Source organism: Nuphar pumila, chromosome 3 (assembly GCF_984573655.1).
Source record: "Nuphar pumila chromosome 3, dmNupPumi1.hap1.1, whole genome shotgun sequence".
Lineage (NCBI taxonomy): Eukaryota > Viridiplantae > Streptophyta > Magnoliopsida > Nymphaeales > Nymphaeaceae > Nuphar > Nuphar pumila.
This window is the reverse complement of record NC_143251.1, coordinates 5,945,531-5,969,786: the sequence shown is the minus strand read 5'-3', so window position 1 is coordinate 5,969,786 and position 24,256 is coordinate 5,945,531. Positions and strand designations below refer to the sequence as shown.

At 39.6% G+C, this 24,256-nt stretch overlaps 1 protein-coding gene across 1 annotated transcript in view; it reads right to left on the bottom strand.

Annotated features, from left to right (window-relative positions):
* The window catches only part of LOC149841752 (uncharacterized), a 31,042-nt gene extending 11,937 nt beyond the window's left edge, over positions 1–19,105 (bottom strand). Inside the window, exons 1-15 of the mRNA XM_089998517.1 lie at positions 18,718–19,105; positions 17,555–17,809; positions 15,942–16,066; positions 15,726–15,770; positions 15,547–15,628; positions 15,404–15,472; positions 15,149–15,319; positions 15,003–15,068; positions 14,198–14,266; positions 13,930–14,073; positions 13,772–13,836; positions 13,203–13,445; positions 12,085–12,197; positions 11,808–11,962; positions 11,675–11,716 (exon numbers count right to left, since the gene is read on the bottom strand). Coding sequence (XP_089854643.1) covers positions 11,675–11,716; positions 11,808–11,962; positions 12,085–12,197; positions 13,203–13,445; positions 13,772–13,836; positions 13,930–14,073; positions 14,198–14,266; positions 15,003–15,068; positions 15,149–15,319; positions 15,404–15,472; positions 15,547–15,628; positions 15,726–15,770; positions 15,942–16,066; positions 17,555–17,809; positions 18,718–18,918 — 1,845 coding nt within the window. The 5' untranslated portion in view covers positions 18,919–19,105. The remainder of the gene's footprint in view (positions 1–11,674; positions 11,717–11,807; positions 11,963–12,084; positions 12,198–13,202; positions 13,446–13,771; positions 13,837–13,929; positions 14,074–14,197; positions 14,267–15,002; positions 15,069–15,148; positions 15,320–15,403; positions 15,473–15,546; positions 15,629–15,725; positions 15,771–15,941; positions 16,067–17,554; positions 17,810–18,717) is intronic.
* Between the last annotated feature and the right edge of the window lie 5,151 nt (positions 19,106–24,256).

Here is a 24,256-nt window from a genome sequence, read left to right as displayed (position 1 = left end):
ATGTCAATTCAAAAAAGTGTGAGTTTATGACATCAAGTGTTGTATTTTTGGGTTTTATCGTGTCGGCTGATGGAATTAAGGCGGATCCTGCCAAAGTCTGTGCGATTGTAGAATGGCCTACCCCAAAGACTATAGGAGAGATCCGTAGTTTCCACGGGTTAGCCACTTGCTACCGTCGTTTTATGAGAAACTTCAACACCCTCATGGCCCCTATTACGGAGTGCTTAAAGGGTACTAGTTTTCATTGGACACCTGTCGCGGGAAAGGCCTTTATGCTCATCAAAGAGAAAATGACTAGTGCCCCCGTCCTAGCCCTTCCTGATTTTAGCGCAGTCTTTGAGGTTGAGTGGGACGCCTCTAAAGTGGGAATTGGTGCCCTCTTAAGTCAGAACCGCAGGCCCATTGCTTTCTTTAGTGAAAAGCTAACTCAGGCAAGGTGCCACTACTCCACGTATGATGTCGAGTTCTACGCCGTTGTACAAGCCCTTCGTTATTGGAGACATTATCTCATTTATAAAGAGTTTGTCTTGTACACGGATACGAGGCGTTGAAATAATTGAATAGTCAAAAAAAGTTGAGTGCTAGACATGCCAAGTGGGTCAGCTTCTTGCAAGAGTACACCTTCACTATTCGCCATCAATCAGGTACTCTAAACCAGAGTTACCGGAAACGCCTAGGCAAAAGGGGAAGCGCACTTTGGAAGCGCGAAACGTCGTGCTTCCGAAGCGTGAGGGGAAGCCTCCCCCTTTTATGGGAAGTGTGCTTCCCTTTTATGGGAAGCGTGTTTCCCTTTTATGGAAAGCGCGCTTCCCCCATGCTTCCCCCATTTTTTCCATTTTTTTCGCTTCTCCCTCGCTTCCGGTTCGCTTCCTAGGTCGCTTCCGAGACGGTTCGGAATTTTCTTCTAAGTGGTCCCACGCTTCCCCGCTTCCTAAATTTTTGAAAGTGCCTCGCTTCCCGCTTCCCGCTCCCACTTCCCGTATCGCTTCTCGATCCCGCTTCCTCGACTGGTAACTCTGCTCTAAACAATGTAGTTGACGCACTTAGCAGGAAGAATAGTCTTTTGATGACTATGTCCGTGCAAGTCATTGGGTTTGAGCATTGCAAGGAATTGTACCCGACAGATCCTGATTTCCAGTAGGTCTGGGAAAAGTGTTTGTCCTCTACTAGCATGATAGACCCATGATTTGTCATACATAACGGTTACCTCTTTCGTGGTAATAAGTTATGTGTGCCTGCCAGTGTTATTAAAAACGCGCCTCAAGGTGTTATTAAAAAGCGCGCCTCGCCTCGAGGCGAGGGCCTTTTCGCCTTGAGGCGCACTTAAAAAGCGTAAAACCCTCAAGGCGTATGCCTCATGCGCCTTGAGGCGTACGCCTTGAGGCGAGGCGCGCCTCACCGTGAGGCACGCATTAGAAAATCAAATGGGCCCGGACCCGAGTCCGACCCGGACCCGAGTCCGACCCGGACCCGAGTCCGACCCGGACCCGTATGCTCGAAGGTTCGAGAGAACCTGTGTCTTTAAAAAAGACACAGGCGCCTCTCTCGAACCTTCTCTCCACTTTGTCCCCTCTCTCGAACCTTCTCTCTCCACTCCGTCCCCTCTCGTCCCCCGCCACCGCTAGCCACCACCCGCCGCCGGTCATCGCCTCTTCCACCTTCTTTTCTCTACTGAGAAGGCGTCGGCGACCCGCCGGCCACCACCATCTTCTTTTCTCTGTTGCGAGGGGGTCAGCGACTCACCGCCACCGCCGTCCATTCCGGCAACCTCTGTTTCTCTGCGTTTTCCGGTGACGTCGAAGTCTCCGCCGCCAGGTAAGCCCTCTTATTTACTTCTTCTCAGTGAGGGGTCGACCGACAGGGGGCAGAGCCCCCTGTCGTCGCCTCTCGTCGGCAGGGGGTTACCCCCTCCCCTGCTTTTCTCTCTTGGTCGACCCCTCACTGAGAGTGCTTACTGTTGTTCATTTGGTAGTTTTGTTTTTCTGCTAGACATTCGTGTTACTTCTACTTCTTTGTCAAACTTACGAATGGATCCCAAGATGCTTGGTTTAATAGCTCGATAGAGTTGAGACATGCAGATTTTAGACTAAGCCCTGGTCATCTCATATTCTACTAAACATTGTTGTGGCTGAAGACTATGATCTAGTGCGTAAAGATCTTCATTGATTGGTTCCTTCTTCATAGATGGAGAATGGAAGGAACCAATCAATGGGAAGCGTCTTCCCGTCATCAATCCTGCAACGGAGGAAACTATAGGTTGTTTTTTCACTTGTTTTTTGTCATTCAAGCCATTGGACCATATGCCCATTTGATTATTCTTCCTTTTTCTGTGATTTTATGCAATACCCATTTGTTGAATCAATGGTTTGGGAAAGTGTGTGTTCCCTGATTTTGCTTTTTATGGCGCCCACATATTGAAATTTTCCCGTGTTTGGTGGTTTTTGAGAGGTTTGCTTGGATTTAGTTCTTGTTGCTATGGTGGTAATGATGCTATGATAGGTGGGTGTTGTGGTGATATTCCATTTGGAGTTATGGTTTCTTGTTAATTTTCTCCTTTGTTGTGTTTTCTGCTTATGGGAATTCGAACAAGGGAAGTCTTTGGTACTCATCCCTTTGTTTTATGTGTCTTTGAATGGTCAGATGATGGTGAAACAGTAATGCGTTTTTTCTTCTTAGCACTTGAAGACTTTGAGAGTGCTTACTGTTGTTCATTTGGTAGTTCCGTTTTTATGCAATTAGATACTTATATAGATCAAGCTGTTGCATTAATGTTACTTTTACATGTTAATCTCATATTTTTTTCGTATTTATTTGAGATTTTTTATTTCGTGTTGGTTGGCGCTTCATCAATAAAGCATTTCTTATTTATTTATAATTTTAGATAATTTTTATAGTTTTTTTTTAAGTTTAAATTTTTTTTTTGAGGCTTACGCTTTGCGCCTCGAGGCTTACGCCTCGCCTCAGATTTTGGTGGAGCGCCTCGCTACGCCTCAACGCTTTTCACAACACTGGTGCCTGCATTCTCTCTTAGACTTCAATTGAATTCTGAGTTACATGAAGGGGGACTAGTTGGGCATTTTGAACATGATAAGACGTTCGCACTGCTAGATGAACGATACTTTTGGCCCAAAATGCGCAAAGATGTTGTCAAGTTTGTTCAAAGTTGTTGAGTGTGTCAAGTGTCCAAGGCTCGACGTTAGAATAGTGGTTTGTATACTCTGTTGCCCATCAATGAGCGACCTTGGGAACATGTTTTCATGGATTTTATTGTGGGTCTTCCCAGAACCTCGCATCGTTTTGATTTCATCTTAGTTGTGGTTGACCGGTTTTCCAAATGGCAATTTTTGTCCCATGTAAGCGGACCACGGACGCCTCGTTCAGGGGCGTAGCTAGGATTCATGTGAGGGGTGGGGGGGGGCAACAAGGGTGTAGCAAAAAAATGGTGTGGTAGTCTAGGGTTCGGGGCAGTGCCCTCAAAAAAAAATTAGAGATAAAATAAAAAATGGCTACAATTATTAATAAAAATTTATTTCATATGGACAAATCAAACTATTTGCTGCAGTCAGGGCTGGGCTACAAAAATGGATAAAAATCTATTTCATATGGAATCAGGGCGGAGCTAGGACTAGGATTTAAAAAAAAAATTAACTGGGCCGGGAGGCAGGACTGTGCTACAGCCCAGTTCTGCCCCCCCCCCCCCCGCTCCGCCTATGGCCTCGTTAGTAGCTTCATACTACTTCAAGGATGTGGTCCGCTTTCATGGATTGCCTCACACAATCACCTCCGGTCGTGACACTCGCTTCATGAGCCATTTTTGGAAATTATTGTGGGCCTTATTGAAAACCAAACTCCAGTTTAGCAGTGCATACCACCCACAAACTGATGGCCAAACCAAAGTTGTGAACCATACCTTAGGGAACCTACTAAGGAGTCTAGTTGGTGAAAATGTAAAAACTTGGGATCTAGTCTTGCCGCAAACCGAGTTCGCCTATAATAGTTCCATCAACCAGTCCACGGGAAAGTCTCATTTTCAAGTGGTTTATGGGCGGTCACCAACCCATGTAGTAGATCTAGGACCTGTGTCGAGTCTTTCAGACCCAGCCCCGAACGCGTTTGATGTTGTTGAGTACATGCGTGATATACATAGGCAGGTCCGAGCCAAACTTGTTGAGAGTTATGAATCTTACAAAGCTTTTGTGGATCAGGGCCGTCGAGATGTCCAGTTTCAAGTTGGTCAGTTAGTTTGGAATTACCTGCGTCCAGAGCGTTTCCCAGTGGATACTTATGGTAAATTGAGTCCTAGAAAATATGGCCCTTTCAAGATCCTTCAGCGATTGGGTCCAAATGTCTACCTTCTTTAACTGCCCAAAGATTGGCACATTTCACCTATCTTCAATGTGTCTGGTATATATGCTTATTGTGGAGACAACAAGTCGTCATAGCCGACTTCTTCCCAACCAGAGGAGAATGATGCAGAGCAGGACCAAATCGGGCCTGTACCGCGTGACCCAGGCACGACCAAGGAACCTGACCCAAAGGGGATAGACGATCGGACCCAGGAGTTGGATCCGATTGCAGGCAAGGTGCCTCGATGCAGGGACGTGACCCTGCGTACCAACTCCAGACGAGGGAAGGCCCAAGGCGTCCCAGATCCATCAGCAGAGTGAAGACGTCTCGGGTCCAAGACCGGACTCGAGACCCGGGTCCACTTGCATTCTTTAAATACCCTATTCTAGGGTTGTGTGGGTAGACGTGATTGAAGTTTCAGCAGCCACCTCTGATATTTTTTTCTGCAGTTTTTCCTTTGGACTCTAGTTTCCTTCATTGTTATTTCTCTTTCATTAGTGTTATTCTATTGTTGCTTACAGTCTTACGGAAATAAAGCAAGCACCATCATTTTACGGTGATTATTCTTTTGGTTTTCTGCACTTCGCACGACCATGGGAGTTGTGCCATCATCTTCTGAAATCGAGTACGTTTGAAGCCAATCCCCGTGTTGCATCATGTATATACACATATATCTATATATATATATATATGTATTTTCATGTGTTTGTAATAGGTAATACCCTCTAGGGGTATTGTGGTGATTTGACTGTTGTAATAGGATCTGCCCATTAGGGGCAGAACTGTCTTCTTATATTTTTATTTTTCTTACTTTTTATTTTGAGTCTTTTGTAGGTATTGTCAAGGGAAATATTGTCCTTGACAATATAACCATTGAGGGGCTCCCAAAGGGCTAGAAATCTAGTTGTTGGGACCTCCCCAATAGCTAGAATGGGAGCCTCACTCCCTTGTGTGTGTATAAATATGGGGAATATTGCCCCCTTGTAACTCTTGCATTCTTTATGCATTTCTCACATAATAGATTTATTTTTTAAGTGTGTTCGCTTGGCCCTTAGCCGCTTGTACAAATAGGGCAAATATTTCCCCCTTGTAACTCATGCATTCTTTGTGCATTTCTCACATAATAGATTTATTTTTTAAGTGTGTTCGCTTGGCCCTTAGCCTCTTGTAAATCGAACCCATTTTTGGGTCGTGTTTAGCCTCTTGTGTGAGGTGTGTGAGATCTTTTTAATTTCATTACATGGTATCAGAGCTTTGGAATATTGAATCTTGTAGACGTGTTACTCGTGTGAATCGTGTGAACGTGGGCTTATGGTGTCCAAAAGAACTTTTTCTCCTGCCATCTACTTTGTCCTCTCTCTCTTTCTCTCTTTCTCTCTTTCTCTCTTTCTATCGCTTCTCCATTCATTACAATGGAGGAGGACAGAGAAACCATCGTCACCATTCCAGTGAGACATAATGATACCAATTATGTGATGTAGGTGTCAATCGTGAAAAATCAAATTTGGGGGAAGGGCCTATGGGGTTTGGTGGATGGTACCAAAAAGGAACCAAAACTAGTGCTCACAAAGAATGACAACGGAAAAGAAGTGACACTTCAAGGAGATGACATGACCAAAGTCATCGTCGATTATGAGAAAAGATGGAAGGAATGGAAGATGAGTCATTCCAAAATTATGAAGTGACTCATTAATAGTGTGGATATAAAGAAGTGTTTTAGTTTAGCAAAGTTTGATGTTGATAGTGATGAATAAAATAATCTCTCCTTAAAGGATATTGCTCACGTTTGTAATCTTCAAAATAAAGTAAAAATCATGACCCAAGGAGACATGAGCATAAGAGAATAATGCTCTCTCTCTCTCTCTCTCTCTCTCTCTCTCTCTCCTCTCTCTCTCTCTCTCTCTCTCTCTCGGGATTAGTTAGCACTCTTAGATCGTAAATGACATTATCCTATGGACATTGAGCTTCGTGAAAAACAATTCAAAACAAAGCATTTTTGCCAATTTGTTAACGGGCTTAGACCCAAATTTGAGAGAACTAAGTTTGCTCTCTTTCATAGAGGATGTATTCCTTCCATAGTAGAAACTCTAGAAGATTTAACTATGAAAGAAAATAAGTCAAAGAAACCCACCTCCTCCAAAGATGAAGATTTCGTCATTGCCATGTAAATACTCGAAAATCATACAAGGACCTACAAGCCTCCATATTTTGGAAGAAGCTCAAATGATTATGAATCCAAAAAGAAGATTTTCATTTTTGCAATGAGTCAGGCCACATCAAACCTTTTTTGCCCGAAAAGGAGACGAGAATAAAAGAAAGCAACTTTTATGGGACCATCATTTAAGAACGGTGGTGTATATGAAAGCTACAAAAGTATTGAATTAATGTCTCTAGGTCAACTAATGAAGGCACTACAACCACTACTCAAGAACCAAGTTTTTTCTCTCTCTGGTGCGGCCGTTTCTACGTGCGTGGACCCTGATATGACTTCTTGAATTCTTGATTCCAGTGCATCTTTCCATATGACTCCTAATAAGCCATATTGTACAAATGTCATATTAACCCCAATGATTCATATGCTTTAAAAATCAAAAGTTTTAGAACATTAAAAGATTCATCCAAAAATATTCAAAAAATTTATGTTTCAAACATTAGAGTAATAACAAAATTGAATTTAAACCTCTTATCTGTTTCTCAAATTTTTGACCATGGATGTAAGATCTCTTTTTCATCTAGTGATTTTTTGCTGCAAGATCTCTAATCTGAGAGGTTGTTTGGGTGAGGCCATAGAAGTGGGGATCTCTACTTCATGGACAATTTAGAGTTATCAAATCAAGTTTTTTGTAAGTTTGTTGAAAGGAAAGACATAAAAAATTGGCATAGAATATTAGGACATCAAGTATGTCAAAATTACAATTGTTTTCATTTCTTGAAAATTTTAATTAAAAGGATTTTATTTGTAAAGATTGCATCCTTGAGAAAATGAAATATTTGCCTTTTGGATCTAGTCATTTTTTCTCTAAAAAACCATTTGAGTTAATACATTAGGATGTATGGGGACCGGGACCGATCATGTCTAAAGAAAGAGTTTCGTATTATGTTATATTTGTGGATGATTATAGTACACATGCATGGATATATTTTCTTGGACTCAAACATGAAGTGTTTGGTTGTTTTAAAAAATTTCACAACTTTTAAAAAATATTTTAAAGCAAACATTAAGATCTTTAGATATGATTCTAGAGGAAAATTTTTATCAAACGATTTCAAAAACTATCTTGATCATCATGGAGATGTACATCAAAGATCTTGCCCAAATATCCACAACAAAATGGTTTAGCCGAAAGAAAACATTGGCACATTATTGAAACCATTAGGACCCTTCTCATATGCAAAAATATTTCAAAAAAAAATTGGGCCGAAGCCGCTCTAACGAATGCCTTCAACCATCCTTGAAAATATTTCTCCTATAAAAAATTTGTTTAAAAATCCTCCCGAATACAAAAGGTTAAGAATTTTTTGTTGTAAATGTTTTGTCATTACTAAAAGAAATGATAAACTTTCTGCAAAAGCTATTTCTTGTGTATTTTTGTATTATGCCGAAAATCAAAAAGGATGTAGATGTTATGAGATTGAGAAGGACAAACTTTGTTTTAAGAAATGTAACTTTTTTTGAAAAAGAAAATAGATTTGATAAAATTAAGTCTAAGAAACATTGTATTTTCTTTTTTATCTAGTCAATAAGCATGACAATGTTAATGATAATCTTGATAGTGATATGCATGAGAATAATGATGTTGATATTCATGATGTGCATGAGAGTGTCAATGATGACACTCATGATGCACATAAGAATGACAATGATATTCCAATCGATATAGTTGAACCACACAATGAAATACAAGTCTATTCTCGTCATACCGATGATCATTTCCCATGTGCTTTAGAAAGGTACTCTCAAAATTAAGCCAGACCAATTTAGTATTAGAAGATACATAAGGATCTCTAAAGCACCTAGTAGATTTGTGTCCTATGAATCATTTGAATATGGTCATCCACTCGAACAGTCATCTTATAATGAGGCTAAGAATCATCTATAATAGATTAAAGATATGAATAATGAATTAGAAGCCCTAGAGAAAGCAAAAACTTGGAAGATTCAATTACTACCTATAAGAAAGAAAATCATAAGGTATAGATGGGTATATAAAATTAAAACTAAACATGATAGAACATTAGAAAGATACAAAGTTAGGTTAATGGTCAAGGGTTTCAGTCAAGAATATAGAATAGATTATGAGCAAATTTTTGTCCCGGTAGCTAGAATGACTATAGTTAGAACACTTATTGTTATAACATCTATTAGAAAATGAGCAATTTTTCAAATGGATGTTAAAAATATTTTTCTTAATGGTAATCTTAATAAGAAAGTGTATATAGAACCTCCACCCGGATTATGATTGGCAGATGAAAATTTTCTTCACCTACACAAGGCCCTGTATGGTCTTGAAGCAAGCCTCAAATGATTGGTACAATTGTTTCAGCAATATGATGGTTCAACTAAGTTTTAAATCTCGTTCCCTAATAATGCATTGCTTATTAAGACTTATGATGCAGGTATTGTAATTTTACTTCTCTATGTGGACGACATGATTATCACAAGAGGTGATAAGCATAGAGTAGTCATATCAAAGTCCTCAAAGTCAACTTTAATATGACAGATCTTGGATTTCTTCATTATTTTCTGGGTATTGAAGTAGTTTATTCACCTCGTAGTTATTTCTTATCACAAACTAAATATGCAATTGAGATAATAGAAAGATCCAGACTTACTAATGAAAGGCGAGTTGATACTCCAGAGGTTATCAATGCAAAGATGAAAAAAGATAACGTAGACCTTTAAAAGACCCAATTCCTTACAGACAAATGATTGGAGCTCTAACCTATCTTTTTATTACTCAACCTGACATTGCACATGTTATTCATATTATTAGTCAATTTCAACATTCTCCCACAAAAGTACGATGAGTGTTGTAATGAAGATTGTTAGATATATTAGAAATATTGTTAATCATGGTTTATTTTTATCATCCTCTTCCCCATTAGAAGGAATTGCATATTCATACTCTTATTGGGGAAGAGTTATGAATGATCGACGCTCAACTACAGGTTTCTGTATTTTTGTCGGTGACTTTAATTTTGTAAAAGTGTAAGAAACAACAAAATGTGTCAATATCCTCTACGTAAGCAAAGTAACGAGCCAATGACAACTACTACTTCTGAGTTGGTGTAGTGAATACAGTTGCTAGAAAACTTGAGAGTTCACATAACAAAACCTTCAAGATTATGTTATGACAATAAAAGTGTAGCCTACGTAACAGACAATCATACATTCCATGAACCAAACACATAGAAATGGATTGTCATTATGTTAGAGAAGAATTCTCGAAGATCATTACATTGTTGTATGTACCATCTAAGTAATAAATGGCGAACTTATTCACCAAAGCAATTGTCTCCGAGGTTTCACTTCCTTCTTAGCAAACTCTCGGTTGTGGCACGGTAAGTTTGAGGGGGGTGTTGAAATATTGTTGTAATTGATGTACATATATGTATTTTTAAGTGTTTGAATAGGTAATCCCCTCTAGGGGTATTGTGGTAATTTGACCCTTATAATAGGATCTGCCCACTAGTGGCAGAACTGTCTTCTTATATTTTTATTTTTCTTACTTTTTATTTTGTGTCTTTTGTAGGTATTGTCAAGGGCAATATTGTCCTTGACAATATAATGATTGGGGGGCTCTCCAACGGCTAGAATGGGAGCCTCTCAATCCCTTGTGTGTATAAATATGGGGCATATTGCCCCCTTGTAACTCATGCATTCTTTGTGCATTTCACATAATAGATTTATTTTTTAAGAGTGTTCTCTTGGCCTTTAGTGGCCCTTGTGATTGAACTCATTTTTGGGTTGTGTTTACCCTCTTGTGTGAGGTGTGTGAGCTTTTTTTCATTTCATTACACTCACTAAGGATTCAACTTTATCGGAATAGACAAGATTCCAAAGGCCTATGACATGGCAAGTAATCAGTAGAAAAGACATAATGTTGGCTTACCCATAAACACAAATAAGGACAAGATATATGAAGAATCACATCAAAGGACAGAAAAGAGGGTCAAAAACATCTTTGTAAGAACTGATGAAGTTCAAACTGAGGTAGTTCACCACTTAATAATTCAAACTGAAATAGTTCACCATTTATTAGTGAGAAGAATAGTCTCAACTACCTAACAATCTGTTTATCTGAACTAAGATGTGCCAGCATCAACAGATGTCAAGTCTCTACATCTACCTTCAGTGCTCTTTTTCTTTCCCTTTCTCCACTGCTACTGGCAAACCTGGCCAAAGGGATGCCAGGTTGCGACAACCCTATCCCATTCAAAGATGTAACCATAGAAGTCTTGCATTGATTTCAATAAAACCATGTTTAAACGTTATTCATGAAGTTAAAAGTGAAGGGGAAAAAAGGGAGTTTAATGCACAGAAAATAAGTGAGAAGAAGAATACAAAAGGAAGACATTATCTAAAGCAATTAGCTGTCCAACATAATGTTAAAAGAAGATAAGCGAAGGAACGGTCTGATGAATATGTCAATTGATTTTTGTCATATATTTCTTCCGTCTCCAAAATGGTGCACTATCAAGAAAGTGTCCAATAGCTACCTTTTATGTTTGATGTGAAGGACATCATCTTACATGAATATTGTATGATGATCAAGTATTTGCACAAAGAAAGTGCAGAATAGTAATCATGTAGAAGAATGTCTGTAATTTTCTGTATTTCAATTTGTCTAGGTGTGCCTCAAAATTTTATTTCCAAAAGATGTCACAGGAAATCCTTCTCTTCACAATTTTGCTTTAAAAAATGTATGGATTATTTGTTTAATCATAAATACACTCCAGCTGAGTATTCATACTAATCTACATATCTTTTGATGAACTGATGAATGCATGATAATCAGTTACACAGCGTGCACGAATTCAAAAGAAATTTGATACTTCAAAATTTCTTTCAAATTTAAAAACAATAATAAAAGGAATCCATCCTGAGATGCTTTCATCAACTGCAACATAAATCCAACTAGTACCTACTAAGCATCCTTGTCTGGTGATGAGTATCATAAAAAAGAAAAAGAGATCCAATCAATATCTTTTGAACACAATCCCTTGATGATGACACACAACTTCACAACGATATGATACATGGCAAAAGAATAGAGAACTCCCCAACACAATATGTGGATCCCTTCACTCTTAAAGATGCAGTTACCTGCAAACTGTGACTCTTCTGCAGAATAGGGGATGGCAATGCCTGAAAAGAAAAGATGTGCCATGGTCAAGAAAAATTCAGATACAACAATCACTCACATTGATGCCAAAATACCATACTCACATACTCCTACCTTTTCTGCATCAGCACTTTCAGATGTCACTTTGAAACGCCCCCGTTGCTGGACAACAGGCCCCTTTGCCTTATCGCCAAGCTCATCGGCATTTGATGCTGCAATAAAACAGCATCTTAAAATGCATGGAAATGACATGTGGCCCAAGAAGCAAACTTCATAATGGGACAACAGAATTTTGTAACTTCATCTTCAATAAATGAGTCAAAGCCAAGAATCTGCAGATAGCTGCAAAAAAAAGGAAAAGGGAAGGGAATGAATAGAACTCAAAGCATGCCTGGCAACTTAGATGTTCTAGGAATGTTTTCAGGAGGCACATCAGCCACTCCCTTATAAACTGCTTCCAAATTTAACTGCCCAAGGCTCAGAGATTGAGCATTCTGACCGTCACTGAAAAAGGGACATGCTCAATTAATAAAGAACACAACTATATCAAAGCGACTGCTAGTTAGAATAAACAAAAAACTCAAAAACATAAGCACATGACAATGGTGCACCCAATAGTAAGGGTTCAGGATCCTGAGAATTCAAGGCATTTAAACCTGTCACTCCATCCTTCATGCATCCCCAAGTTTTTCACATTGACTCTCCAAAACTGCACCGAAAATGCTCATTTGCCCTCTTTTTTCACTTGTAGCAGGACACAAATCAAGTTACTGTGCTTCTTTCCCCTGGCTTAAGACATGCTTAATATGTGAAGAGATCTTCATACAAAAGAAACCCTTCATCAACATTTCAACTACTTTACTCTCATGATACATAAGAACATAGAAAGGATAATGCAGCTATATGTAGCTCCACCAGGGGTAGGGGTGGGCAACAGGCCGGCCCAGCCAGTTGGCCCGGTCAAATCCCGGCCAGTCAATTGACACGCCAGGCCTAGGCCCGATTCAAGCCAGCCCATTGAAAAAAGCTTGGCCTGCAGCCCTCCATTAGTTCAGAAATATGTATCAGACATATTAATATAGATAGTTTAGATAGTTATAAATATAAATGTGTTATAAATAATATATATATAAGTTCACACACACACACACACACTTGGGTCTAATATATAGGCCGATGGCAGGCAGGCCCGCGGTCTGTCAGGCCCATTGCCCACCTCTAACAAGGGGCAGCATGGTCATTTGACTACTCATGATTTAGTCAAGTATTAAGGATATCTTATAATCTACACCATCCTATGCAAATGTGAAACACAAGTGTGCTTCAACAGTGGAACCAACACATTCTCCTAACCGTTTTCAAGGGAACTGAATTCCAACTTAACATTATGAAAAAGATTACATTTTATAACAGAACCAAAAATGATGCAACAGATTCAATTCCATGATAACAAGGCAAACAATATTAGGTACACATTTGTAATTCATTGCCTTTATCTGAATGCCTAACCTTTCTCCTCTTGGTGGGGGGAGGTCAATAGGAATTTGCCCAGTAGACAACCCTTTTCCATGATGAATTTGTCTAGATAGATCCTCCATAGACCTTGGTTCGATCTCTGAAGCATCGCCTTTGGTGGTCTTAAACACATCACGTGCACAAGAATCTGACATGACAAAACCATTCTGATTGATGTCCTCTTGCATCACAGGGCCAACTGCAGCTGTTTCATTCGCAGAACAATTCAATTTTCCTCTGCAAAAAAAAGTTAGTCACAATAAGCTTGCAAGAGTAGATGACACTGACACTAAGCACAACACTAATGATCACAATAATAAAAGTATAAAACATACACATGCTTGACATCTGATGCCGAATTTGAACAAATTCAACAAAATTAATATGAATAATCAACTTCCAAATTTCATATATAAGCATTATCCAAATTTTACTAGCTTGTACAAAATTCAATCATTTTCACAAGCTTTCCTTTTTCAGCATGGATTTTCATTGAGGTGTATATCTTTCATATAAACAAAAATAATTACAATCAAATGCAAGATGAGGGAAATTAATCGAACAAGTTCAAGCTTTGGTCTGATGAATGAAGAGAAGCCAGCATGCTTTGTTTTATAGGCTCTTCTTCCTGTAATGTCACCAATTGCTCAAATGTGAGAAAGCTAAACACCAACAAGCAAATATAACATTACCAATCTGAGAACATAAGTGAGAGCCATACCTGATCAACTGGTTCATCTTTTAAAGAGTCACCATAAAATGAACAGTGGCATTGTGATTGACCTTCTATATTGTCAAGGGAAGGCAGAGGATTTAAGGGCTCCATCTGATCTTTACTAGGAAGAATTTCATCAACATCCTGAATCTACCAAACACCAGAGCAATCATTATTTAATAAATGGCACACAGCAGCTACCTGAGCTACAAAATGCCTATGAAAAAGAAATAAGAATCCAACATATGATTTGGCCAATCATATGACTACATACTAAAGAAGCTTGAGCCTTAACATCTTCAATGTTAAAGTTCCATCCACTTATCCCCCGTTTGTACTCATTCTGCACAAAGCCAAGATCAAAACATCACAACAAGGGATAACATGTTAGGAAGAGACTAGAAACAGATGTGCAAAAACCAGTCCTAAATGAGTGAAGGAATTTCCTTTGTCAATGTTACCACATAACCTAGAGACAAACAAAGCACTACGCTCCATGGTAGAAAAGATTGTTCCCTAATACTATTCAAGAACAATAGAAAATCCAATGGCATGACAAAAGGTCGATAATAAAAGGTCTTTTCATGGATAACAATTAAGGCATGACCCATGGAATGCAGAAACAAGATCACATCTACTCATTATACACCTCAAACAGAGGCAAACTGGGTGTATATCTCAAGATCAAGCAATTCTTATGACAGCGCCCTCAAGTTCATTTCTTTCTGACTTTGTTACTTTAGCACCAAGCATCTTGTGCATTTATTTCATTTGCACATGTGCAACTATGAGACCAACACAGACATAAAATTACAATAACCAATTGGGAAAAGCATTCCAAAGGGAAACTGAACAATCCAATCAGCTGGTCTGTTGAAATTGGCAACCAAAACAGGCCTACATGCACCCTGTTCAAATCATTTTTATGCGCCTTAATAGATGATTTCAGAACACTTAGCCACCTACTGGAACCAACACAAAGTTACCTAAAGACAAGAAAACAAAATCAAAACTCCATACTAAGGCTAACATGCACAAGCCTCTAGTAATTTTTAGCATAAACGATGACAATGTCAAACCTGGGATAGCTCTTCCTTCTGCCCATCGGGCATCTTTTTCTGTGCGAGCATGTCAGCTTCCTTATCCTGTCAGAACATACAATCTGTGAGAAAATGAACCATAAAATACAGCTTTGGTTTAATTTTTTTGCATAAAGAATCCTAACCTTCAGTGCTCTTATGCGATCACCAAGAGGCGGTAAACCCTCCAAGATTGTTCGTGCCAGATAATCAATGGACCGAGCCTGCTTAAAAAATGGATGTTTCAATAGCTTTTCGGCAGAAGGCCTCCTTGAAGGGTCTTTAACCAAGCACATGGCGATCATCTGCTTAAAAGACTAAGAAACAAACCACAGAACTTTCTTAGGAGGGAGAAGGCAACACTCTGAAATATACATGAAATTCAACATGACTGTCAGTACTTTGGAGAACTTCTTGTCTCTTTCATAATCAAGACCTGGGGGAGCATTCTGCAAAGTCATCAGCAAAACCTACATGATGAATTTGAATTAGCTTTTTTATTTCTGAAAATGGAGGTAACACCCTGCATATGACATATATGCACCTTCATGGGAGGATATTTTGAGAAAGGAGCATGACCATGGGCAAGTTCCAATGCAGTTATTCCAAAAGACCACATATCAGCCCTAGAAGAATGAAACACCAGACAAACATTTAGCATAATGTACCAAAAACTTCGGCTGACAACTCTAGGGTAATAACAAACAAAATGATCAGGCTTACTTGAAGTTGTAACCATGCAACTGCTCCATGACCTCAGGTGCCATCCTGCAGTTAAATTTATATAGGAAAAAAAGGAAAATGGTGAAGCAACATCTACGTCCCTTGTTTACAACATTTTCATAGTTATGAAATAAAACCAAGATGATCATTAGAAGGAACAAAAACTCATAGAAATCAGAACATCAATGTATTCCATTATAAAAGTACAATACGCACCAGCAAGGTGTACCAACAAATGTATTTCTTGATCGCTGCCTGTCTCCAGAATCAAAGAGGCAGGCAGAAACACCAAAATCTCCAAGCTTAACACCACCCGTTGCATCCACTAAAATATTCCCTGCCTGTGATAGCAAGAATAAACAGAATGCATGACCAGAAATTCTGTAACAGCATCTGAAGCACAAGAACAACATACAGAAGTGATACAAAATAGAAATTTAGTTGATGTCAGCCACATGGAAACCTAATAGAAGTCAAGCATAACAAAAATACAATGTTACAACAGAAGACGTTCAATTCTTCATAATGCCTGGTTATCAATAAAATATTGGTGAATGTAAAAGGTATCAATAATTTTTGCCACCTTTATTATACATGGATTCACATTAGATTTTTTTTCCTCCTTGCTCATGCAATCAAAACCATGTTATACAATTTTCCAGAAAGGAATAAAATACAATTAAATTGGGAGAATATACACAGGAATATCTATCACTGTTTACTTTAGAAGCTCACTTCTGTTTACAGCAGGCACTTTCATGAATCTAATGCAAGCAAATTTTAAAGAATTCAACTTACAGGAGTTAGCCATGAAATCTCCTTGACAATCATCATTAAAAAGAGAACTAGCTTCTCAAATAAGCTGTTAATAACATAAAACCAATGAGGATTGATAATGTCAAGATCATTCCTTGGCAATTCCTCATTTAGCCATTTATGCATAGCAAACCTTCTGCTGCAAACATTTATGCACAAAATGCTCTTGATAGGAACAAGTCCAAGAACATATTTTCCTTTCTCCACCCTTTTATTTTTTTGCCTCTTTTACATTTTCAATGAGCAAAGAAAACAAAAACTCAGGATCAGTTAAAAACAACTTAAAATGAGATACTCATGAGCAAAATTCACTGAAGGTACATGCTTGTTGCCTGCTGTCTACACAACAGATGAACTTGGTATTACCGGCCAAGAAAGCCATAGAACACACAATTATGACAACAGTCCCAAAGCAGCTTCTATCTTAGCATAAGGAACAAACTCGTTTCTAGACAGAATCTACAAGAGGAATAATATATTCCAGCATGACCTAAAACAGCATGAAAATAAGCAAGGCCTTTGTGGTGTACGCTTGCTTAAGATACTACTGCTTGCGTTGATCATTTTACTTCTCAGTAACGAACATAATGTGCACCACACATAAAAGAACTTCAGTGACCATGCCACATGAGACTAAGTACGGGTGCATGTTCACCTGGATGGGGAATCTTCAGTTAGTCAATGAGAATGGGTCAAAGCATCTTTAGAATTCACCTCACAGCATTAGGTTGTCAAAGAATCAAATATTATCTAGCACAATTTTAGATGGTTTCCCTACATCTAAGTTCTGATCGCTGTCAGATTCTCCATCCAGAGAGATGATTGCAGGATAGCCTCCCAAAGTCACCTCAAATTTCGAAAGGTTTCCACATGTAAAAACAGAACGTGCATGAAATAAAACAATCACGAAAATATCCAACCCCTCAGCAATTAAATAATGAACAGCCTCTTACATTTGAAAAGAAAAAACTAAAGGAAAATGCATTCATATATGTGCATAGAAGCATACTCACCTTGACATCCCGATGAATGTGACCATGGTGATGAAGATATGCCAGACCCTTCAAAACTTCACGTAACACAGTTGCTATCACTGCCTCCTCAAATCCATCAGGATAGGCGGCCTTCAATATATGAAGGCAAGACCCCCCGGCCATGTAAGGCATGACAACCCAGAGATTATGACCATTGGCAAAGGAACAGTGTGCCTTAAGAACATTAGGATGGTCGACCAAAATCATGGTTTGTGCCTCACGCCGAATCTTATCCTGAACACACACAAAAAAAAAAAAACGTTCGAATTATACATCCACGGAATTCACCAATTACAACTCCTCATTATATCAAATAACCCAAAAATCAAGCCAACTACCATTTGTCGCATCGTAAAAAAAACACGATTCATGAAAATTCATTCTCTACAAAGTGGAAATTCAAACTAGTAAGTAGTAAGCAACACGCCGTTCTCTGTTGTCCGTACCGTTACACCGACGAAACCTCAAATGCTGTAGAACTACCGATGCATAAACTCTCTCTCTCTCTCTCTCTCTCTCTCTCTCTCTCTCTCTCTCTCTCTCTCTCTCTCTCTCTCTCTGCATTCCTAGATTACCAAGTTCGACCGAATCAAGCAAGTGTCCCTTTAGGCATGCTCTTGCAAGTGTGTGGGATCAATCCGAACCCCTGTGACGAGTTTAACCACTTGAGGTCCACGCTTTATCTATCGACAGTGTGTATGTCAGTATGTGAAGAACATGCTATTGTGATTCACACTAGTTAACACAAATTATTCACACAAGGACAGCATCCATTGAACCAATTCACAGACGATTCGTATCTAAACAGGAAAATTCATCGTGCCTCCATTTTTTTTCATCGGCCGATCAACAAAAGAAACCATCGACGAATTTGGCTACAAAAGCCCTTAAATTTTCATCAACCGAAGAATAACCGGATCCATTGATGAAACATCAAATACACACGCTACAATGCGCTATTTGAACAAATAACAGAGCTGCGAGAATTCTCGACACGCTATCAACTCGATCGAATTATCGGACTAAAAGATCTTTACATGAGGAACGACTAAACAAGCATTGAATTCGACGATTTTGCTTCACGATCGAACGATCAGAGAAACAGATGCATCTGCGACGGAACCTAGAAGGGACGGGATTACCAGATCGGCCTGGCCCTTCTCGAAGTCGAGGACCTTGATGGCGACGATCTCGTTGATGGGGACGCATAGGGCGCGGTAGACTGCCGCGCTGCCCCCCTGGCCGACCTCCTCATACAGCTCGTAGTCCTCCGGCCGGATCGGGTACTTCCGCCGCTCCACCGCCGCCGCCGCCTCCTTCTCCGGCCGCGCTTTCCTCTCCATCCTCAGAGGCTCCCCTGGGACCCCGACTCCAACCAGAGGGGACGAGAGACCGAGAGAACGAGCATTACCAACGTCGAAGGGAAAGATCGCGATCACGCGCGGAGAGTCCAAACGGGATCGGGGAGGAGAAAAAGGAGGGAAGGGTTCGTTGCGGGGAAGGAGAAGAGCTCGGGATCTTGAATCGAAAATGCCCGCCACGTATGGATGTGGAGCCTCCCGCTTTATGGGGCTCGCCGGGGTTTGACACGTGGAGTACACGTGGCATTCTGTGGAGGATGGACTCTGTTGAGGCGGTATAGCGATTCTCGTTAATGTTGTTAGTGTGATGATCTTGACCCTGTGTTTTGGCCAAAATAACAGCTATGCCCTTTCCAAACATGGCTGATCGGCTTGTGGATATCCACCAGTGCCATAAAAACATTTTCGATGTAGTGTTTTATAATTTATATTGTTCATAATTTTGTTTGTATTTTGCATTTTTTCTTATGTAACTTATATTATACATATTTTTGGATATTTTTAGAACCTTTTCCTGAGAAAATTAGATTTTTCAAAGGACATGTTTAGAACTGAAAATGATCTCCCAGGGAAGGAAGATTTTTTTCTCTTGTTTGTGTGACGTGAAAATGAGGTTGAGAAAATATGAGAAGAGAAGGCAAACATTTAATATGAAATGTTGTCATGTGAATAGTTTTTGCACTTGGAGGGTTGAACAAAGTTTTCATTTGATACCCTTCGAGTTTTAGAAAGAATTTCTTTCCAAAACGACTTAGAAAATCAGCCGATCGGCCTTTCTTTTCAAGATCAAAATAGTAAAAAACACAAAGAATTCAAACAATTTTCAAATTTTTTTATGAAAATACAAGAATAAAGTAAATGGCGACTTATAGTGTCCAATAATTCTAAAATATGCATTTAATGCATAAACAACAAAATAGCCAATAATTAACATAAAAATAAAAACAAAGAAAACTAATTCAGCCTATTCTTAAGAAAACAAAAATCAATAAAAGACCTATTAGAGTAGACCGATTCAATTACGTTGCTTCACATTGCCATCCTAATTTCCTTATAAACCTAAAGCATAGGTTTCGCTCCAATATTGATGACTTGATATTTAACAGCCTGTTCATATGGCTAGGCTTAGATCAATCGTGGTTGTATTAATCTCTTTATGACAAATAAAAAAATATGTCATGTATGCATGTTTCAAACACATTATAACTTTTTTTAAATATCAACTAAACAATTAAAGGAAATAAATACCCTTTATATGGCTTAATATATATTTAAATTAAAACATAACTGACCATCTATATGGATTGGCCTAGATTATGTTAATTTTTTTATGGTAAATTATGTATGCATTTCAAATATATTTTGTTGACAATATAAAAAAACCAAAGATGCATTTCAAATATATTTTGTTGACAAATTTATGCATGACGAAAAAGTTTTGTTTTAATGACTAATGAGAAAATTAAGAGACAAATGATTTATAAAGATATTTTAGGAGAGAGAAATATTAAATAAGAAAGAGAGAAAGATATTTTTATACATACCAAGGAGGCTCCGCTTGTCTAGTAGGAGCAGCTATTGCACATTACCTTGTGTTGGGATGTTGCAGGTTCAAAACCCTATTAGATCCAGTATAGAAACTGGATTCAATGTAGGATCCAGTGTGCACATAGGTCTCACGTATGGAACCTCAAGAGACCACAAACATTGTGGTGGGGCCCATCATATCTCATGGGATACCCAAGACAATTGGTAATCTAATAGTCACAACATATATTAGTGAATTTCCAACACGTTTGAGAATTCAAGGGAACTATTATGCTGAAAAATAGCTACCCCGAAAAGATTAATTATACTCGGCCCCATCTCTTCAGGATGATTATCCATATATCGAGAAAATCCCCAATGAAGCAGGTCGTAAACCTCACCATTCTCATTCTCATTCTCATTCTCATTCTCCTCTCCTCTGTCAACTAGGTGCTCCCTCTTATTACGAACACCCTGATTTACGAAACCCAACATTGGTATTTGAGCCTCAGTTTACCATGTATGTAAATGTTCGATGCTGATCGTCGCTAATCGGAGCAACCCTCTGAAGAAGTTGCAGAGGAAGGTGGAGTTACTAGAGGTTGGCATCCCTACAGGCATCAAGGTCAGCATAGAACCCTCTCCCTCAGGTTGTCAGTGGACTTTGGTGATCCCTGTTGTCAAGGTGGAAGAGATTTTCCCTTACAGCAGCATTGCTGTCAGAGTCAGAGTCGACTGATCCGGGCAGAGCAGTCGGAGTGCGGGGCTGCAGAAGAAAAAAAAATGGAGGAGAACACCCTTTACCTATTCAGGTGGTCTGACAAAGTCAGTGCCAGAGGAGACCCCATGCGGCGGCACCAAGGGTGGCATCACTTCGGGGTCAGGTGGTCGCAGACAGTGTCTGATTGAAAAACTTGCCGAAAAAAACACACACCTTCAGAGATATTCCATGGTGGCTGCAAGTCACCCTCCGTTCAACCCAAACTCTATCAAATACGTCGACTCAGTGGGCTCTGTTAGGTGTGAGAAGTAGAGGAGAGAGAATTCAAATATGAAAACATGGGCTGTTTGGAAAAGGTTAGACTTGATGACATGAAATAGTCTTATATTGTCGGTGTTTGAGTTTGTTGTAGGTTTTAAAACCTACACGTAAACTCTCACACTTGTTCCTAAGAACAAGTGGTTGGGATGACTACCACACACATCTGCGTGCGTGCCCATCCATTGTGCCGGGCTGGGGCTGGGCCTGGCACGGCACGGCGGACAGGCACGCATGCGCGTGCATGTGTGTGGTAGTCATCCCAACCTCTTGTTCTTAGGAACAAGTGTGAGAGTTTACATGTAGGTTTTAAAGCCTACAACAAACTCAAACACTGTCAATACGGGACTATTCCACATCATCAAGTCTAACATTTTCCAAACAGCCAATGTTTTTATATTTGAATTCTCTCTCCTCTACTTCTCACACCTAACAGAGCCCACTGAGTCGACGTATTTGATATAGTTTGGGTTGGACGGAGGGTGACTTGCAGCCACCATGGAATATCTCTGAAGGTGTGTGTTTTTTTCGGCAAGTTTTTCAATCAGACTCTGTCTGCGACCACCTGACCCCGAAGTGATGCTCGGGCTCGGGCTCGGGTTCGGGTTCGGCTCCTTTATGGCCATATCCAATCAAGGCCAAAGTACATTTTTGCCCAAAGTTTCTGTGTTTATTTGGATGCTTTAATGGGTTATGAGAAATGATAATGGATCAAGACTCTCCTCGTAGTCCGCATCCAATAAAGAGTCTTATCTCTTCGGATTCCATCACGGATCTCGACTCTTTGAAGTACGTAACGGATCTTGGTGCCTCGGATTCCGTAACGGACTTCATCCACGTTTTGTAACCGTTCGTGGGTTATAAAAGCGTGGCTAGGGTTGGGGTTACGAAGATCCTTGACGCTTAGCATTCTGAAGAAAGGCTTTGTGTTTTCTCTTTCTCTGTTGCTCTCTCTCTCTCTCTCTCTCTCTCTCTCTCTCTCTCTCTCTTCTGAGTTTTCCCTGAAGGGGTTATCTGCAACATCGGTTCGAAGAGGTTGTCTTCGAAGGACGATTCGTCGGAGTGCATCGGTTCTAATTGTCGAGGTTATTGTATCCTGAATGAAGGACGTCAGACCTTGTTTGCACTGTATATGGGGGCGAATCTTCTCTAAGGGAAGTACTTTCGTACGCCTTAGCCTTTTACACAGGATTAACATGCTTTCGTTGTTTTTATTGTGTTCTATGCAACTGTTTGTCTATTTGTTGTGGTCTGGATTTTGGTGTTGTGCGAAAACCGACATGTTTGCTCCCTGTTTATGTTTCGGTTAACTGTTTTCCGTGAATATCATGTTTATACATGTTCTGGTTTTATTCATGATGTTGATTGTGAAACTGTGTGAGTGAAAAATCGATACAACAGTCTTAGAGAAGATTCTAAACATGTCAACTTCTTCTGCTTTTGTACCAGAAGTGGACATGTTCGGTATGCTAGAAAAGTTTTTCGGTCAAAATTTCAAGTGTTGGCAGCAACGCATGAAAATCTGGTTTACAACGATAGGGCTGTTATATGTTCTAGAACTTGACTGCCCTTCGGTTTTTTATATTGATCCTGACCCTACTGCGGTCATTGCGGCTGTAGAGTGGAAAGAAAATGACAGTATATGTCATGGTTGCATACTGTTGGCTTTGTCCAATACGTTGTTCAATGTATATTGTTCCTCGGCTACCACTGCTAAGGGCCTATGGGATCAACTTGACAAAAAGTACAATACCGAAGACCAAGGTCTTGAAAAGTACTTTGTTGCCAAGTTTCTGAAATATCAGATGGTTGAAAGCAAGTCGATCACTGAGCAGGCACACAAGTTTCTGTTGTTGCTCCATAGTTTGGCTGAGATTGATATGAAACTTCCTGAGAAGTTTCAAGTTATGACCATCGTGGAGAAATTTCCTAAATCTTGGGTAGACTTTAGTATGTCTCTCAAGCACCGTAGAGGGAAGATTTCCCTGGATGATCTTATGGTCTCCATTGCCATTGAAAAAGAGCACAGAAGTCAGAAATAGATTGTGATGCCAACTGAACAGCCTAAAGTGAACATGATGACCGGATCTTTTAAGGGCAAGGGACAAAAATCGAAATCTGCAATGAAAACTCAGTTTAAACCTAAGGTCAAAATCCAGAAAAAGGCAAAGAACAAACTGTGTTGGAACTGTGGGCAGGTTGGGCACTGGGCTAAGGAATGTCCTTCTAAGAAAGTCAAAGCTCATGGGATCACAGATGGAACGCCTCAAGTCAACATGGTGATTGAGGTCGTTGGGACCAGTACTGGGTATGTTTCTGTTAACCCGCAAATCTATCATGTTTATGAGCCAACTGAGTGGCTGGTTGACACTGGGGCTAATGTGCATGTTTATACTGATAAGTCTGTCTTTGTCTCATACCAGGCTGCTGTAGGCAGATCTGTAACTATGGGCAACTCAACGGCTGCAAAGGTGTCAGGGATTGGACGCGTGGATCTGAAGTTTCCTTCAGGACAAGTTCTATCTTTACACAGAGTGCACCATGTGACTGTAGTTATAAGGAACATTTTAAGTGGTTCATGTCTTGTTAGAGAGGGTTATGAATTTAACTTTAAATGTAATAAAATTGTTATTTTACATTCTGGAACCTTTATTGGCAAGGGGTATTTAGATGATAATTTGTTTAAACTTTGTGTTGAACATGTTTGCAGTGATAAATTAGAAAATGATGTTTCTTTTGATTCATTGTCTAATA